The sequence below is a fragment of the Emydura macquarii genome, unplaced genomic scaffold, assembly GCF_026122565.2.
Source record: "Emydura macquarii macquarii isolate MOO-44397 ecotype Brisbane River unplaced genomic scaffold, CSIRO-AGI_Emac_v2 contig_3240, whole genome shotgun sequence".
Classification (NCBI taxonomy): Eukaryota; Metazoa; Chordata; order Testudines; family Chelidae; genus Emydura; species Emydura macquarii.
In genome coordinates, this window is record NW_027133377.1 from 694,170 (window position 1) to 714,107 (window position 19,938).

General features: G+C 40.1%; 1 protein-coding gene across 6 annotated transcripts in view; it reads right to left on the reverse strand.

The window, feature by feature from the left end:
• The window catches only part of BTBD10 (BTB domain containing 10), a 45,217-nt gene that overhangs the window by 23,371 nt on the left and 1,908 nt on the right, over positions 1-19,938 (reverse strand). The window contains exon 2 of one of the 6 annotated variants that reach the window (XM_067532038.1): positions 9,302-9,457. The exons of 3 other annotated variants lie outside the window; for them this stretch is intronic. In XM_067532038.1, coding sequence (XP_067388139.1) covers positions 9,302-9,402 — 101 coding nt within the window. In that variant the 5' untranslated portion in view covers positions 9,403-9,457. Of the gene's footprint in view, positions 1-173; positions 329-9,301; positions 9,458-19,938 lie in introns of those variants that run through there. 2 more of the 6 variants (XM_067532036.1, XM_067532035.1) reach the window with 2 other exon arrangements.

The window sequence follows — 19,938 nt, forward strand, 5'->3', positions numbered from 1 at the left end:
AGGCTTTCTTTAGAAGAGAGACTTATCTTAGAAGTAATAAAAAAACAGTCACACATACACTTGGAAGTCTGCTCATTTAAATTGACCAGGATACACAAAAAACAGTGCATCTCCATACTGTCTGACCGGTTATGGATTGCTCACAGATTATCCTGTTATCAATGGTTACGCACCTTCCTGTTGTTGTATACACCAGGGAAGAAATACAAAAGCATGGAAATAGTTTTGAAATCAGAGTACAAAGGAATTCTGTTCCTTCCAAGAAAGCAGCTCTGGAAGCCAGCTCAGCATCCTTTGGCATTACTTGCTAAGTTCAGTATCTTTGATATTTCCATCCTCTCCTCAGTAGCCCACTGCACCATTAGCCAGTTTTACTTTTTCTTCTATTTTCTTCTCTGCCCCCAGAGTAAAAATCCTTTTGCAGCTATTCAGTCCATTAAGTGTTCAGAGATGCAAGCCCCTCTAGATATTAATTCAATTCATTTTCTCACAGTCACTGACTCAGCCGTGCGTAGTGCAGTACTGACGTCTGACCTCACAGCCTCCTGTGAGCTGAATTCATGCTTGCCATTTCGCCATCTCTAGACAGCCATTGGCTAATGCAATTGACAGACAGGGTAAAGAGCGCGCGAGAGGAGAGCGGTTTGATATATTGCCAAGTACCATCTGTGAAGCTATTTCTAGTCCTGCCAGCTTGTCAGGTTTCAGCACACAAACAAAACATCTGAAAAGGTTGTTGCTAACTTTCTCTTGGCACACATTTTTCTTGTTTGATTTTATTGCTATTCAAGGCACTGGTTTAAAATTTCCATTTGGTATTTTACAATCTGCCTACATTAATATTTACGATTAAAATAATCTTTTGCTGAGACCACATGCAGGTGCTGCAACTGACTTTTGAAGGGTGAGGGAAGACAGGCTCCACTTTTGGACCTAGAAATCTCTCTTCTGTCAAACCTGGTTCAGGAAAGTGTATGTAAGGAAATGATATAGCAAAGTATGGTACTTTTTCCTCTCACTAAGCATGTTAGTCTGTATTTGATAAAAAACTGAAATTCTCCTGACCAGTGCATCCTTACAAAAAGAGATCACTGAATTTTTGGTTGCAAGTATCCTATCCAAATGTACCTTATCCAAACAGAACCAAGTAGAAGCAGCCTAAACCTATATTTAACAGTTTCAGAGCCAAATTTCCTAAAGTTTTTTGATTATCTGAGTGCTACACAATGTTTTTAAAATTGCATGATTCATATCATACCACATCAGACTACTGCTTTACAGTCACATTACATTTAAAGAGGGAGGTAAATCCCAAATAGGAAATAATCATAATATAAGAAGTGGTTAAAGAAGGTTGAAGAGAAGATGATAGAAGTTAGATAAGAGATATAGTTGGAGTTCATTAAGAATTTGCAGCCAGGAAACCAAATTTGGGTTTCTAAAACAAAATGAAAACCAATAAAGGAAACGACAATATGGTTTTGCTACCAGAGCAGAGAATAGCTTGCAGCATTCCAGACCTCTTGAAGGATTTCAAGAATAAAGACTTAGAACAATAAAGAAGGGACTAGCAACAAGCAAGGTAGAAAGCTATCAAGGATTGAAGGATTTCTGCTCATACAGGTTCAAAAATCTAGACCAATGGGGTTCCCTTTGCTCTTTTAATTTGTCAGATACAGCAACTATCAGTCACTTTTTCTCCATTTCAGACCTATGCCCTGTACAAGCTGGCTTCCATACCTTGTTCAGCTAGTCTTCTGCCTTATTTTAAGATGTTTTCTGTCTCTTTATGGAGCTGTCAACTGGTAAGAAACATGGATGCAGTTGTACTCAAATTCCTTCAGTTGCAGGATACTGTAATTGAGGTACCCTTGTTTCTCTCTCTCTCTCTCTCACACACACACACACACACACACACACACACACACACACACACCCACCCACCCACCCACCCACCCCCCTATCCCCCCCCCACGACGCTAAATGGAGTATGCCCAAGCTCAGTCTCTTCCCCCTCTCAGGGCAAATAAAAGGGCCTCTTACAGCAGCACCCATGGAAAGGGCAGCAGGCTCCAACCTTTTTGTTTGGTTTCAGGTGGAGAGCACATGACCTCTCATACTACCTCATAAAGCAGTCAACATTAAGAGGTCAGTCTCCAGACTCCGCTCACCCCTCAGGCCAGGTAGTGCATCCCACAAGATGTCCCAAAGGTATGATTCAGAAGCCCATCTCTCTTTAGGTCTCCCACAAACAGCTCTTCCAGAGTACCCACTAAACTTCTGCTTGGTGGTGCCACAAGTTTCTCCCTCACAGGGAAGGAACAGAACTTTAAAGAGCATTCTGGGACCCTAAAGTACCAACAGCACTCTGAGTGGTTCCCCACCCCTAATGCAGGCTAGTATCCCACACCAAGGATGGAGTACCACCATATTTCTTAAAGCTTCAGTTCCACTTCACTTCAAAGTACGGTCAGTGGAAGTCCCTACAAAAGGAGATTTTTCAAGTAGTGAGGAATATTTTCTGGAAATGGATTTATACTGAAACCGTATCTTCAGGAGGTCAAGTTATCCAGAAATCTGCACTATCCATCCTCCATGAAAAGCTGCTTGTTGCCTTTCTTTGTACTCTGGCTCCTCTTCCGTTTCCCAACCCAGTCACTAAGGCCATGTCTACACTTACAAGCTTACAGCGGCAATGCTGTATTGTGCCACAGTAAGAGCACTCGTGTAGCCATGTTATGCCGATGGGAGAGAGCTCTCTTGTTGATATAATAAAACCAGTTCAACAAGCGGTGATAGCTACGTCAGTGGTAGCTGCATAGTGCTGTGCACACAAGCACTTATGCCAGTAAAACTTATGTCGCTCAGGGTTGGTTTTTTTCACATCCCTGAGCGACAAAAGTTTTGCCGATATAAGTGTTAGTGTAGACATGTCCTAACTCAGTCAGGGTAAAAAAAGATGCAAGGCCTTTCCACCCAGAGGAAAAAGTCTGAGGGCAGGTCTCTACTACAGAATTATTTCAGTATAACTATCACTCAGGGGTGTGAATGATCCACATACCAAGCAACATAGTTATACTGAGAACACTTTCCTAAGGAGACTTAAAGCATTAACTCTCCCTCTGCCCCAAAATAAACTCCAAGATAGTCAGAGACTTGGAAGAATCTAGACCCTAATTTTTCCATCTCTCATGTTTATGAGAAGCTCTACGACTGCCTCTCAGATACAGCAGAACAGTGGCAGTCCACCCCAAAGATTGGCCCAGGGGGGTCACTTACTTTGAGAAACATTCTCCTCCTTTCCATTAAGAGACCAGAGTTTGCCTCTCAAACCCTGAGGCCAAAAAACTGGATTACCTTAAGAAAACAGCATGAATTGTCACTTACATTTTGATATGCATATCAGTGCTTTCCCTGTGTCTCTCCTCTGAAAGCAAAATGGATTCAGCAAAAACAAGAGTTCTGTGGCACTTTAAAGACTAATTTAATTTTAGCAGGCATAAGCTTTCGTGAGGCTCAGCTCACTTCGTCAGATGCAGAGGTAGAAATGAGAAACATAGGATCATCATATACATATACAAGTGCATAGAGAACAATGGGGGAGGTGGATGAAAGCCGGGTACTTGAGTCACCCATTCTCACCTCCTACTCAATGACTGTCATTAGACCTTTTCAATCAGATTTGTGATAGACATGGAAAAGAGCTCTCTGCACATACATTCCCCACCTCACCCCCCAGAATTATGGCCAGATCTACAGTAAGGGCACTTTGCTGATGTAAGTATACTAGAATGGCAAAGCACATCTACCATGTATGCAGTTTATACCAGCAAACTGCATTTTGCTGACATACTTTATGCCTCCCCTAACGAAACACGCAAAAGTGCAGTTTTCCAAGTATGAACTGCATCCACTGTAGGGGCTTTCACTGGCACAGTCACATCCATCAAAAAAACCCAAAAAACCACATACCTAATTACATCCCCGACACAGCTACGTTGGCAAAAGTTTGTAGCATAGCTCTCATTTAGGAGCCCATTTCAACACAATGAAATTGAAGGTTTATCCACACCAAGAATGCCTACAGTAGTTTACAAGACCATAGCGCTTCAGATCCTCTCATCCAACAGTATTGGACATTCTCTACTTTGAGACTGCTGTAGATACACCAATTGATTCAGTACTGAGAGACTTCATTTCAGGACACTTCTTCACTCATTCATTCTTAGATAGAGCAACATTTCCATCTGCCATCATATCCTGTCAGGGAAATGTTAGGCTGGTTGAATCCTCACAGCACAATTTCTTTGGACATTATCCACTATGGGTTCACCATGGAGGCCAGTCTAAATGTATTTGGTCCAACCCTCTCAGCCCCAGGATTAGGAGCTAGACAAGTTTAAAAGTGGCACAGACTGGATCTGCAAATTGTTTACTATGCTCTGTTGGTATACCAGCACAAGTACCAAAGCTGTACATCTGGCAGGTACACTCAATCTCCAGGTCAACTGGCTCAGAACTGATTCACCTAGTAAATGGAAACCCAATCAGTATATTTCAGAATCTGCAGCCCCTCAAGGATTCCAAAATTAAACCTGTTTGCTGCTTAAACAAACCAGAGCTCTACAACAGGCTCAAGAAAGCAGCAACTCATCCTATAGATGCCTTCTCCATAGGATGGGTAAGAGTTTGAATATGTATATCCCCTTTCCCATATATACCAAATCTTTCAAGTTACCAAAAGAGAGAGAGGGCACTAATACTCCTCTTGCCTCTTCTGAGGTCTTAGTATCCCAACCTCCTTCTAACCATAATGGCCTCAAACTGTCCTTCCAATTGCTTCTTCCTTCCATTTCTGGACCCAATATTGCATACCAGAACAAAACAACTTTCCGTGACATCCTTGATTAACAGACCCTAGTGGACATAGAGTTTTCAAATTCATCCACCCCAATGTCCAACAGACAGCCAATCATTTTCAAAGCCTACTTGGGCAACTCCAAAAAAAATTAAAATTACATAAGATAGATATTATACAGAAGATAGTCCCAATTACCTCACTCTCTTCTGGCAGGATTGGAACCTGGGTATCCATAAAGCACCATGACATTTATGATCTTAAGGTAATCGGAGGGGAAGATGGATTCATGGCAGCCTTAAAGACACTTGATTAAGAGATTTCTCTCTCACCTTAGATTAAAGTTAAAATCTAAGACATGGAGTCTAATTTTTAAAGTCTTTGTTTCCACTTTTGAGTCACTAATTCCAAGATTTCCTATCCTAAAACATCCCCTCATGATTAATTCACCTAGCTGAAGCTGAGATGGCAGCACTCACAAAGACTCTGTTCTAGTCTTCATAAGATTGGAGTAGCTACAGGGTTTATTCACAAGTCAGGGTCTTCCCATCATAAGTTTTCCTACCAAGCTTTTGCTCAGCTCCAAAATCCCTCAAATAGAAAATATGGACATAGTTAGGGCCCTTAAATTCTATATACATATCCATACAGACATATCTGTTTGTTAGGGGTTTCAAGAATGTTCAACAAGATTCCATATTCACCATAGGTAGGTAGATAAAATCTTGCATTATTTCTGCACAGAAAGCTATAAGAGTCTTCCCGCACAGCAGCATTCACAACCCACCCTATTAGGGCCATAACCACCTCATGGATGCAAAGAAGAAAGGCTTTAGCAAAAAAGAGTTGTGTAAGGCCACCATCTGGCAATCCTTACATACCTTTACAAAAGCACGATTGGGTTGACATATCAGCCTTGGCAGATGGCACTGCCCGTTGTTTCTGACCATTGTTCACTGCAGAAAAGATATAGTACAATCTGGAACCCACCCAAGGCCTTTATACATTGATACTGATAACTAAACTTTTAAAATATTGTGTACACACATATACACACACACACGTTTAGTCTGATGTTCTAATCAAATTTTCCACAATAAACACTTAAAAGATCAGAAAGAATACAGTAAGGCAAAGCACGGCAGCCAGTCTGTAGAAGACGACATAGATGGTGGAGAAATAGTCTTGGAAACTGGCTAGTGGTTACTGCCTAGCAAGTTAAGAGAGGAAAACGCATTAGTCTAAATTTTCAAAGGTTTCATTACAGAAATTGATTTTATAGGTAGGAAAAGTCTCTCTTGCAATAAAAGCGAACTTAAATTAAGGATAAATTCTGATAGTGTTCTGGTGATGACAATAAGTAACTTAGTGCCTTTCTGAGAAGGTTACATGCATGTATATTTTAACTTGCTGTAGTGTGGAGGAAACAGTTATAAAACTGTGTGAGTGAATCAAGTTACAAGATTCATTCATCACCTATAAACATGTCCCATCCACCAACAAAAGCCTTATTTGAACACGGATGTTCCTAACCTAATATGACCCAACTTGCAGTGCAGACAGGCCATTAGAGGCAAGAAGTGTGGAAAGTGATTCAAGAAAGATTAAGAATTGTGGCCTTGGGATTAAAGAACTAAATTAAGGAGAGCTACTGTACAGACAAATATGGGACGGCATTATGGTGCAGCCAAAATCTTTCTATATTGACACATATAGGAAATAACGGAATTCAATAGTGAAATGAGGATGGTTTAGCACTGAGCATCAGCTGAACATAAATCAATCAATGGGCAAAACAAGTATTGACACTTAAGTGCAGAAGAGGAAAGGCTAAGGATGACTTTGAAATAGCCATAAAGAACAGGCAAAGCTTCCATCACAATTTAAGAGGGAGTGCTTAGAAAAATAGGATTAGAGGGGGAAAAAATGTGATTTACAAGTTTATAAACAATGAAAAATTAAACTGAAAAAATACAATAGCTATACCTACTGCACAGTTGTAACTATTTAGATGACTAGTGCTTAAAGTGCAGCTGAAGTCCAAAGAGTGATTAAAATGGCACCTCTTCAGTCAACATATGTGATTCCTGCAAGTATTCTGTCTTGTCTGCTTATTTTAGTAATAGAATTTTTAAAAATTAAGTTGATATGGAAGTGATTATGACAAACATAAAATATCTATCTGTATGTCATTCATTATTTTCTATACCCATCATGTCCCTTCTAAACTATACAATTCCTACCTGTACCGTCTCTTCATATAGAAGGCTCTTCATGGACTAATTTATTTTTACCCCCAACCTCTGAATCCCTTCTATTTCTGCCATATTTTACTATTAGCGTGCTACCCTTAGTTTGAAGCATAGATATACCCTGCAAGGGGCAACCACAATTGAACTCTGAGCGGGAACCTATAATCATTAACTTCACTTATTGGGCTGAAACATTTCAGGTCTGGGTTCTACCTGAAGGCTTTTTATTTTATGTTTTAAACTTGAGGAAAGTCTGTTCTGCCATTTTCTTTTTACACTCATGTTCAGAAAATAACCTAACTACATTCTGCACATGCCCTTTGCTGCAGTTAGCAAGGTACACAATGAATGAGACAGAACTCTGAAGTAGCCCTTATCCGATTATCAACCTTGTGCATGACAACTTGCAAATAGTTCCAGATCATGCAGTCTTTTTTAAACCTAGGAAATTGCATAAAAACTTTATTAAAAATGTTAAGGTTGCATGGTTACACACTCAAATCAGGAAATGCCAATTCGTTTGTACATGCAACCTTAATTTTACTCCCTTGTTTAGATGCTTTAAAAGACAATCTAGTTACATTACCACATGCAATTTCTCAAACATAATGCACATTTTTTCCCTACAAGGATGTAAAGAATATCTAATAAAGTACAACATGAATGAGGCTGGGATACTCAATCCCCATAACCAGTCAGTGTCTTGTGAGTGCAGGTCTTAAATTTGTGTCCTAAAAGGCATTTTTCCACCACCACCATCTCCATGCACATTTTAGCATCTTCTTTTTATAGAGCATCCAGTAAGTTAATTCTGCTCTTTTGTGCCCAGCCGCAAAGCTGAGCTCACTTTGTTTTCTAGTAATTTGCCCCATCTAACACACTACTTTTCATATATTTTAATGTCTCATTGTTGCAAAGACACAAACTTTTTCAATTCAAGTTATTAGTCTGTTATATTGTCAGCTGAAACAATTAGCCAGTCTTTGTCCAAAGTTTCCCAAAAGCTACCTATACTATCCACTGATCAAACATTTGTTTAGATGCTTTCCCTTCAAACTGTACATTAAGAATTTGTGCCATGTTATACAGATCTATAGCCTGTACAGCACTTAGCATTGCAAAGTCATTTATCTTTAAGAGAAGACATATCTATTTGCTTGAACTTACTTTTGATTTTCTGCTTCATTTTAGACACATCGGTGCTTAATAGTATTAATTCAAATGTTTTGCCAGATGCATATTTGGCTGAAATACAATTATGCCAGTTGCATGTCTTCCATATCTCCTGATGTAATATTAAACTTTTAACTTGTAAATTTAAGCTACCTGATACAGCGATATCCCATTATTGAGGGAGGAAGATATAGGGAATATAGGAATCTGATCTTGTGAATTTTATTTCTAGCTTAACTGCTGAATCACTGTGACACTTGATAATCATTTAACACCTGAGAGCATCAGTTTTCCCACCAATAAAATGGGTAGTGTAATGCTTACCTAGTTGACCAGAATGTTGTGAGGTGTAATTAATAGTTAATAAGGGCTCAAACGCTTGGATAGACACACATATATGAAGAGAAACCTTGCTAGAAACATGTTTGCTACTTAAGCTATTGTCTTGTTTAGCTTCTATTCTGAATACAACATGCTGAAAAACTTACTTGCTAAACTTCAAATTGATATTTACAAAGCATCTAACTTGAAAAAACTTAAGGTAAAGGACCCATTTAGCAGTCAAAAACAAGCAAGTTTGCAAACCAAGAGTCAGAGTGAAACTCATGTAAGCAAATATTAATTCGTCCCCATAAGCACGCTACAAATACCGCAAGTGTGCTGTTAAAAAGATCTGAAGTGCCAGTTCACTGAAATGATTACCAGGGACTAAATTGCCTGGTAATCATCCCCACTATTCAGGTATCAACGTATCAGGCTACCAATTTAACTGAATTCATAATTCATTTAATTTGGAGAAGACTAAGAAAAACAGCAGAACGAATACAAGTGAAGATTAGGAAGGCTGATAATTGTTTCAATAAAATGAATTATTTCAAGTGACATTTTTAACTATAGTTGCTTTAAAAAGAGAAGAACTCCCACATTCATGACAGGACTTGCCACAACCAAATACAGTAGTCTTTAGAATGAGATTTACTGTAGCTTTGAGATGCAATAGATTGTATATGGCACCTACCTTGAATGTTTACAAAGCTTACGGGGTCTATTATGCAATTTCCGATCCCAATTCTCTGGATCACTGGAGTTACTGTCATAAGGATGAGGCCGTCCTGCCATCCCACTGCAAGCTTCCTCAACTACAGCTCTGAAAAGCACACATGAAGCACTCAACCTACATTAAAAGAGCAGTGTCGACCTTTAAACAATGCCATACAGAAAGATGCAGAATTTAAAAATGCTCTGTTAGTTTATATTCATGAATACAGTGTCCCCTAGTTTATGTATTCTGAAGTGTCCATGGTGCAATACAGAGCTTATACCTCCTACCTGGCCTGTGATACTGACACTAAAATTGTGTTTTCATTATAAGAAATGTAATCCCATATACTTTAGAAATAACTTTAAATTTGACCTAATTTATTCCATTGTATGCAGACAAAAGATCATTAATTAGCTGTTACAGGCCCAAAAGAAACACTTTCAGTACGATTTTAACTACATAAAGTTAAGTAACTGAGAAACAAACCATTTAACTACTACAGGAATCCTTGAATAGGAATGCATTTGGATTTTCTTAGGTGTAAAATGTTATAATCTAACAGTTAGCGGTTTGTTCATCCCACTGAAACACAGAATTAAAAGCACCAACTGCATAGTTAGCAAATAATGACATTATACCCTTTGCTTAAAATCCCATTAGAAAGAATTCTTTAAATATCAAACATATTGAAAAATTCTACAATTTCTAGAACATACAAGAACTGGATGTGCAAATCTATAAATTAAGGACTTTGCAAGCTTGCATGCTTAGACTGTTTCTCAAACCGGGACCAAATGATTTTGTATGTGACTCATCCATTAAGAGTACTTCTAGGTAAAACATCAAGCCTATGACTGATAAAAGAAACAACTAATCAAAACAAGTGGCATAAAACAAGTTATTTTTGGAGTAGACAAAACATTCTAGAGAGATTTGCAAAGTTGTAAGCAGTTGACATAACTTATTTCTGATCTTCATAAATATGGAAGGTTTCTGAAATAATTTTCTCTAAAAGAACCTGCTACATTGATTTGGCCAGATTAAGTTGAATATTCTGCAATCTTATCTTCCTTCCTCTGCCTTTTCACTGTTACCTAAATTTCAGTTTTTATATATTTTAACAAACAAAAAATTGCTATCAAAACTAATGAGAATGCCAAAAAGTTTCTATTGCCCAAGAAGAATTTAAAATGTCTTTATTGGAAAAGCTTTTCCAAGCAACAAGGCAAACAGCAAAACACAAGTTTCTTGGACATAGTGAATTAAGGATTCAGAAGATAAAATTCTGTTAATGCAGAGGAATAGAAAAGCACAAGCCAATTTTAGAATTAATTGGAACTGTGTTTTATAATTTGTTGTCCATTTCTAACAAATTAAAAAGCAGAGATTTTCTAGTAAATATTTTTAGAACTATATGTAATTAATACAATTAAGATAATCTTTTTCACCTAACTGTTTAACTAGTCTGTACCAATATGCTCCCAATCTGTCAACACTTACATATGTGCTTAACCTTTTAAATTCAATGGGGCGACTCAACACATACAGTTAAGCACATGCATGAGTGTTTATAGGATTTGGTTCTGAGTATTTTAAGAAAAACTCAACAACTCCACCATACATTTCCTCACCCAACATATAAACAAAAATCAATGGTTGGTATGAAGAATGAGGCAGTCGTGTAATTTTTAACAGACATCATATGCCTCATATTAACCTGCCTGAATGCCAGAAGTTAAATCAAAGGATGCCGTGAAATGGGAAAACCCATAGGAAACAACACAATGGCAAATACAAGGCTCCTTGAGGAAACAATGGGATGGAGTGCTATCAAATGAAAAATACTCTGGCTTCATCTAGGCCAGAATGGTTTATCCTTCCCAAGGTTGTACCTGGTATCAAAGATGATCCTCAAACCTCACAGATGCCAGAAAAAAAGGAGGGATTGAGTGAGTTGCCAGAGGCTACCCAAGTTGTATCAATGAAAGCAGTCAGACTGACACATGCAGAAACAGGGAGCCAGCTGCCACAGGACAGGCTGTTTCATGCTGCCAGAAACTGGGATGAAGGGAACTTACAAAAGCTGGCAAGGAAAGTTTAAGGTGCAAGCCTCACGCATGCAGGCATTATTGTTTTTACCCTGTAATCCACACACTTCGTACTTTTGAGGAATGACTAAATAATGCTTTGTTTTGAAAACAACTGTTTCTGTATCACTGCAAACATACGCTATCACAGGCTCCCGAATGGAAATCACTACAGGTCCCAAAACAAAGTTGTGCCTGAGTGGTTATAAACCAGGAGGGTTGAAGTCCAGAAATTCAGTCTAAGAGTGGTAGGACTGCATAGTTACACCATGAGTGAGGTGCAGGGAAGCCAGGCAGGTCACCTAGTGGTGCATCCGAGAGGGCTAAAGGGGCCTAAGGTGCAATTTGCCTTGTCACGACAGTTTGACTTTTGAAATTTTGGCTTTGTGAAACCAAAAGAGAATCGTAGCACATCCTACAAATCAACAAAATGTCTCTGTATAGCACATGAAACAAACATAGAAGGCAGTAGTGTTCAAGTTTTCGGTAGCAAAAAGCATTTTGACAGTCAAACTAGGTTAATGAAGCAGCTGAAACAGTTACCTCTCATCATTCACAATTAGAGGCAGGAAGAAAAAAGTCTTAAAATTTGTCTACATATTAGGGAATGCTAAGTTACTGCAGCAGTAAAAGATCCCAATGATTCATTATATGTTAACTGAAAATTTAGGTGGCCAAAACATGAAGCATATGTGACAGCTTTATGGCAAACCTAAGGTTATGTATGTCATTCCAGTATTTACCATTTATCAAACAGTGATGTTTTTGGTGCTTAATAAAAGGAACCTACAATCTAGTTCAGGCTCAGTGTGTGTGTTTTTGTATGAGCTGATGGTGAATTTAGTAGTAATCTACAGCACTGTTTAACATTAATTCATAGATGCAGCATACCATAACTTTTCAACCCCCAAATAGTATTTAATGATTAAAAAAAGACCTCCTTTTACGTACCACATTTTACATTGAATTGATACAAACTGTAAGCATCATTGATTCCATATATTAAAGTGGAGTCACCACTGGAATGATATTGAGCAAGCGTAGCAAAATTGTATCTGCGTAGTTCAAACCAGGAAGTAAAGAGTACTTTTTCCAGTTGACGCTAGACAAGGAATTTAGGCAGGCAGAAGCGTAGATAGTCTCACGCACACTAAAATTTGGCCAGGACACCAATACCCCTATTCATAGGCATTGTCTACACAGAACTTTCTCTGAAACTTCCCCATTATCGCTGAAGCCCTGTGTCATTTAGATCTGTTCTGAGCAGCTGATATGGTGCAAAACACACCTATACCTTGTCTACACTAGCACTCCCACCAGAACTACTGTTAACATTGTTTTTCCAAATTATTTGCTCTCTTGATGAGGCTCCCTGGACTATTTTGGGCTATATCTACACTAGGAGAACTTTACAAGTATAGGTATACCCGTGTACTTTACCAGCAAAGCACTCCAAGCATGGACACACTTATACCAGCAAAGTTGCGCTTTGTATGAGTATTGTAAATTTACACCACCACCTGCCAAAAAACAAGCTATACACGGGTAAAACTGTGCTTTTACTGGTAACTTGTGTCAACATTAGGGGCTTCTCGTGGTACAGTGCTTTGTCAGAGATCACACCTCTTCTCACTCCTGACTGACAGTCATGCCAGCAGACATCTCTAGCTTGACATCTTATCCTCGAGCTCAAGCACAGCTACTCTATCAGAGTAAGTATGTCATCCAGCAGCTAATTTTTATTCATAGATGAGTTGAAATTAACATTTGAATACTGAACAGCTCTCAATTTAACTTTTATTCTAGAAAGTGATGCACAAGTGGCCAAATGGACTAAACTGCAGCTGAAGTCACAGCCAAGCTTCTGGAGAGAAAGGAGTAATTTAAAAACTGCTTTTTCTCCTTCAGTTCCCTCATTCTCCCTTACCCTCTAACCACTGTTCATCTTTGTTCTCCCATCAACATTCCTCTCTCCTTTCATTTAACATAACAGAGGCATTGTGAGTAAGTTTGAGCTCCTAGATCTGTCTACCATTGGGAGATGGTGTGCAGCTACAATGTTGCCAAGAGGGCCAAACCTGCCAGCGTCCCCAATCATAAACATCGTATGGAACATTATAGTATAAGTGTAGCACATAATAAATAAGCTCTTACATAGGAATTCTTCCCAGGATCCTGCCTCCAGCATGGTCCTTAACTGGATGCTTCAAAGAAGGGCAAAAACTCTATAATGCCTGTGGCTTTACTATACCATGGGGAAAGCATTTACTACCTGACCATAATTAGCAAACAGGTAGTGCCCTAACAAAAGAGGATTTGTGCCCCTTTAACTTTTTTAATCATAGCCAGTGTAAATGCAGATGCTATTTATACTCATTTAAAAAAAGCTGATGCAAAAAGCAATTTAATTCAAGTTTATTCCAGTGCAAGTGACTTTTTTGAGGTGATACCTCTCTAATAAGATGATGTCATAAGAGAAATCTATCAAAAGATAAAAAAGTGTTGACACCACAGAGAGGAGTTGTGCAATAGTCTGAACTGAATGAGAAAATGTTTGCCAGTTGAGAAATCATAACTAATCTCACTGGTTTGTTTTATACATTTCATTGAGGCAAATCCACATTTACTATAACATTAAAGAGAAAGGTAATAGTAGAACTATGGTTCTTTGAGAGGTTTGCTTGCACAGCTTCACACTATAGGTGATACAAGCGCCTTTTTCACACAAGCTCAGAACCATCTAGGCAGCGTGCTGCCTGACTCCTTGCACCACCCTAATGAAGTAAATACAAGACACAGCCCACAAATACCACTCACTTCCTTCCTTAAATCAAGAATCTGTAACATGGATCTGAAATAGTGGGACAGTAGTGTGGAGACAGGCAGCTGTGATCTTGAAGAACCTCAGTAACTATGGTAACTATCCTTTCTTCTTCAAGCACCGGCTGCATGGATCCCCAATGCCGATGACTAACAAGTAAATTTCAAGACCTAAAGGAAGATTTCTGAGGAGTCTTGTGAGGTGAGCAACTGTTCTAGAGGATAAGCACAGGGAGCAACATTGTAATAAGGTGTGGGGCTGGAACCCCAGATAGCAACCTTACATTTCTCAATATGTTTGTGATATTCAGTTGAGACCCCCTTATTACTAGCACAATGTGCTCCAACACCTGTTTGATGAACTAGTAGAGATTATAGCATAACAAGGAAGTATGAAGAGTCTGATCCATTTGATCAGTTCAAGTAGAAACTGACTAGCCCCTAACACCAACAACTTAGGGGTGCTGTTGTATAGCAAAGTCACATTCAGACAATAGCTCAGAGCCCTCTTTACATCCAAACAATTAGCCTCCCCTTGTAACAAAAGCAATTTGCGGAAAAATAACGTCAAAAAAGATGGCAGATTTTCACGTATACCAAGGATCATTTTCTATAAGAATTTGTGATGTGTGTAAAGGATATACTTAGAGGAGCATACACCGAGGGTCAGACATTGATATGGACCACTAGTCTTTAAGATGGTAAAATGAGTTCTGTCTTGCCACTGAATTATGTAAGTCTGTAAAGGGGAAGATCTTTTATTGCAGTCTGTACCTCCTTTGGTAAATCAGAATACCTTAGCCATGACTGGTGTGCAGTTACTCTGGCTGCCTCTGTTTTCACTGCAGGGTCAGTGGCAAATTATTCTCTGTATATCCTGGCATAGCTTCCTCAGGAAGCTGATAAAATAAGGGAGACCGTTTACCCCATGTATGGGAGACATAAGTTAGCTAACAAACACCACATTTCTTGTTTGACAGAATACTACATTTTATCTCGGCAGTCTGGTTTGTGTTTTTGTCTCTTGGGATCAACAGGGGAGGAAGAGATTTTCTTGACCCATCATGACTTGTGTGCGCAACTGAGAAGCTGGGGACTGGGTAAATAAGAATATTTGAACCCCTTCTGTGTAATCTGGTAACACTGGGACTCAACTCTCAACTAGGGGGAGGTACAGACCCAGCAAAAAAGTCAATACATAGTTGCTGCTGTCATTCTTTGGCTGGCTAGTCTCACAGCCTCTTTCACCTGATGTAACAGAAAGGCTGGTTCTCTCTCCATCACCACTGACTCCAGATCCAGAGACTGTCAGTCATTCTCCTACTATGTTCCTGCAAACTCTTATGGAGAGACTGATATTAGGACCAAGAATTGCCTAGAGCTGAAGAGAACAGTGGCAGTAGACACTCAGCAGTAACGTTATCTAAAACAATGGTCCCCAAACTGTGGGATGGACCTCCTATGGGGGCACAGAGGAAAGCTCAGGGGAGAGCAGCAGGGCCGGGTCCAGACCTCATGGGGGGCAGGAAGGGAGGACCACCTAGCGCTGCTCTGCCCCCAGCTTCGCCCTGGCCATACCTCTGGCCCCAGCCTTGGCCCCAGGGGGAAGGGAGACGACAGGACACACGGACCAGATAAGAGGGGGAAGGGCACAGACCAAAAACATTTGGACACCGCTGAGCTAAAGCCTCAAGCTTCCACTTCAAATCTAAGTGAACCTAAAGGGTTAAGGCAAGACTATTGCTGAAAAGATGTAGCCATTTTTTTTTTTTAATCTAACAGGATGTGGTCTCTTATCAGCTCTTTTTAGAGGGAAACTGTCTTTGGTCTTTTGGATGTCAGGCATCGAGCCCACATTTCCTAATAGGACCAGGGCACTAGTGGTCCATATAACAGAGCCACCCCACTGTAAAGCAGAGGGATTCCAAAATATGGCCTTTGAAGTGCTTACAGCATCATCTGAGCTGAAAGAGTTGTTGGCTCTTGAAAGGGAGGCATCACAGGCTAAACCTCAGACTCCATGCTAAATAGCAGTGAGGTTGATCCCAGGCACTAGAACCCACCTCTCCAAGGTGTGGTATATTTGACACATGAAAGGGAGATGCAGAAGGTTCCCTGCTGTGTGCCATGAAGCAAGAAAGCTAAACCAGTAAAAATGGCAACAGACAGTTGCTATTCGGAGCGCTAAGTCTCTGTTGCCAGATCCTAGGAACAAAACAAAAAACAAAACAAAAAACAAAAAAACAAAACAAAAAAAGAGTGGAGATACCAGTATAGTCAGTGCAATTGACAGACTCTTTGGCACCTGGGAGCTGGATGTAATGAGATTAATCCTCACTGAGGCACTGATGTTGAAGACTGACAGGCCTGATATAGATGTACTGAAACCCAATGCAGCACACACAGGTCCCCAAAACCAGATAGAAGCCTTCTATTACCTGCTCCAATAGAGAAGTTCCTGGCATGGAAAACGATACAGCACCATGCTGGCTGTATGGGGTGACCATTTAATGAGTACCTCCTCACAGACACGGGTCACTTTGCAGGCACCCCTGCCCGTGTTAGCCCCTGCTCTTGTGGGCCCCTTAATTGTTGCACACAGGCTTTTGTGTAGATATTAAACCAGCCCCCAGGCAAGGGGTGTTAACAAAAACAGCTCAACCCTCAAGGTCCCAAAATAAAAGTCCATCACCAGATAACAGTCCATACTTGGTTCTAGGGTATTCTCTCTCAGGCAGAGCTCTTTTTCTGTCCTACTCTGTTCTCACACCTCATCCTCCCAGCTCTTCCTACCTGAAGCTTAGCCTTGTAGGTTTCCAAACTTCTAGACTCAAACTCCATCTGGATTTCCCCACAGGAGCCTCGTGCTCACTGGGCTTCTCTTTGTCATAGCTCCCTTAGACTCAGGTCTTCCCTACAGGAGCCCTTCACACTCTTTTCAGTTTCTCTGAGCTTCCCACGGCTTTTTATACGACAATCTCCCTGATCTCTCCCAGGTGTGACTCCTTCTGTAATCAGTGATGGCTAGCATCAGGCCCCCAATGGAAAGCCACTCTGTTACACTGGTTGAGTTGTGAGAGTCATGGCTCCATTTCTTCAACTTCAAATAAACACAATGCCAGCAAATAAAGGTTCAGTAGGCCTTCAGTAGGCCTTCCACATTGACACTGAAGCCAGTGTTGAACTTGACAGAGCAGACATCTTCCAACTCCAGGTACTGGATTTTGGGAAATACAACTGTGAGACTGAAGAGTTCTTTGGTGGTAGCTTAGCTCAACCCTCAGTATCAAGTGTAAGGGATAAGTCCTTGGGCATCAAGCTTTTATTTGCTGGCATGAAAGTGTGCCGGATACCTGTTCCTGATTCACCAGCTAGGAGCCAGGAACTGCATACTGACTGCTTGGATTGATCAGTTAGAAGACAATATTCAATTAGCCAATACATGGAATTTAAGGCTGCTACCCCATGCTCTACACGTATGATTGGTAAAAATCTAATACATAGAGCATTGGTCAGGAACATACTCTTCCTTCAAGCAGAGCAGGAGAAAACTCATCTGCTACAGACAATACCCTCAAAAGGAATACACACTTTAAAGTTGAAAACAGACTCAGAATCACACAAGGAAGTCTCAATGGAGCCTAGAAAATGGAATGCCCAATGGGGCCAAAAATCTGACAAAACTCACACTATTAAATATGCCAAATTTCTAAAGTTAAAATGCTAAACTTCCCAAAAGAGACAGTCAATTTGCTGCTCGTTGCCTACAGTTGTCAGAAGAATATGAATAGCAGTTGAACTGCACTCCTTTATATAGCCTTAGCTGGAATGAGATGAGGAGTTCAGTAGGTGTGCTTGTAGTCCCAATGAAACCTGCTTTGTAAGAAGTTCCAAGTAGGCATTTGCCATTGACACGCACACACTCCCTACCCCACCTACAGTGGAGATCCATGTCTGCTGAATAAATTTGCTGTAGACTGAAGTACACATAGGCTATACAAAAGCTATTTTATGTAGCTATATATCAATCATAACTATTTATAAAATGTTGTCAAACCGACACTAATCAAAGCCTAATTGATAAACATCCCTTCCAATACAGCATTAACTAACATTAGATTAAGTGAGATGTAAGTAATTCAGAACTTAAAATAGCACCCATGCACTCTCCAGTGATGTTAAGAAAACTTCCCATCATGAATAAATAATAGATGGCAGAAGCAGCTGAACAAAACTGACAAAATTCTGGTCTGTATAACAGCAGATGTGAAAGAACAGTTTTGTAAGTTTCACTTTATTGCTACTAAAAACAAGAGATCCGTGGCACTTTAAAGACTAAAATTTAATATTCGCAGACATAAGCTTTCGAGAGACTTCAGCTCTCTTCTTCAGATGCAGTAATACAGAAAATGGGTTGTATTACTGCATCTGAAGAAGAGAGCTGAAGTCTCTCGAAAGCTTATGTCTGCGAATATTAAATTTTAGTCTTTAAAGTGCCACGGATCTCTTGTTGTTTTTCCTGCATACAGACTAACAGGGCTACCCCTCTGGATTTATTGCTACTGGAAGAGAGGTGTCTAGTCTCACAACAGCAGGCACCTAAAAGCTATTCCCTCTACTTTTCAAAGGATATATCAATCAACTCAGTGAAATTCAGTCAGTGAGCCTGCTCCTATTGATTAAATTAAAGCAGGAGTAGACTCATATACAAAAGCAAAATCTTGCCTGCTGCTGCAGGACCAAATGGAATAGCAATTCAGGGGTTAATTACTCATCTCCAAATTCATTTACAGGGCTACAAGTCAAAAAAGCCAGTCACAGATATCAACAGTTCAAATGCCTCAATACACGAGAATGCCATTCCAACAGAACCATAATTAGCTCAATAGTACTCAGCACCAGTGACAAAAGGATCATGCCACAAACTTTGAATCACTGCCCAAGAGCCATGAAGGATTTCTGAGAGAGAAAATTGCAGCAAACAAGCCAGCCTGTGCCCACTGACTCAGACTCACAGGCCTCAGGCTGCGTGGCTGTTTCATTGCTGCATAGACTTCTGGGCTCAGAAATGGAGCTCAGGCTGTATCTCATACCCTGTGGGGTAGGAGGGTCCCAGAACTCAGGCTCCAGCCCAAACCCAGAAGCATACACAGCAATGAAACGGCCCCTTAGCACAAGCTCTGCAAGCCCAGGTCCTCTGGCTCAGGCCAGCTGCAGATTTTTCTTTGCTCTGTAGACATGCCCAAGGTCTCCCGGGCTAAGAGTTTTAGCTGTGTGGATAGAGGAAAATGTCCTGTCTTAGAGGGATACAGGGAAAAACTGCTAGATTTAGATAGCCTGGATATGTGGAACTGGAAAAAGAATGAGTCAGAGATGAAGCCAAGACTGCAGTCCTGAGGAAAGAGATGGTAGCTGTGGACAACAGCACTAAGAAAGGGGAGAAGGGTTTAGGGAAGTGGGAGCACAAGATAAAGAATTCTGTTTTGGTTACATTGTGGTTGAACTGACAGATGTATATACCATTGTTGTTTGCATCATTAGTGTAGCTTGTTGGTCCCACAATATGAGACACACAAGGTGGGTGAGGCTCAAAAGCTTGCTCCTTCCACCAAGAGAAGTTGGTCCAATAAAAGATATTACCTCAGATAGAAAGATTACACCCTGTCTCCCTCAGATGTACACACATAAGGTGATATAGAAAGACAA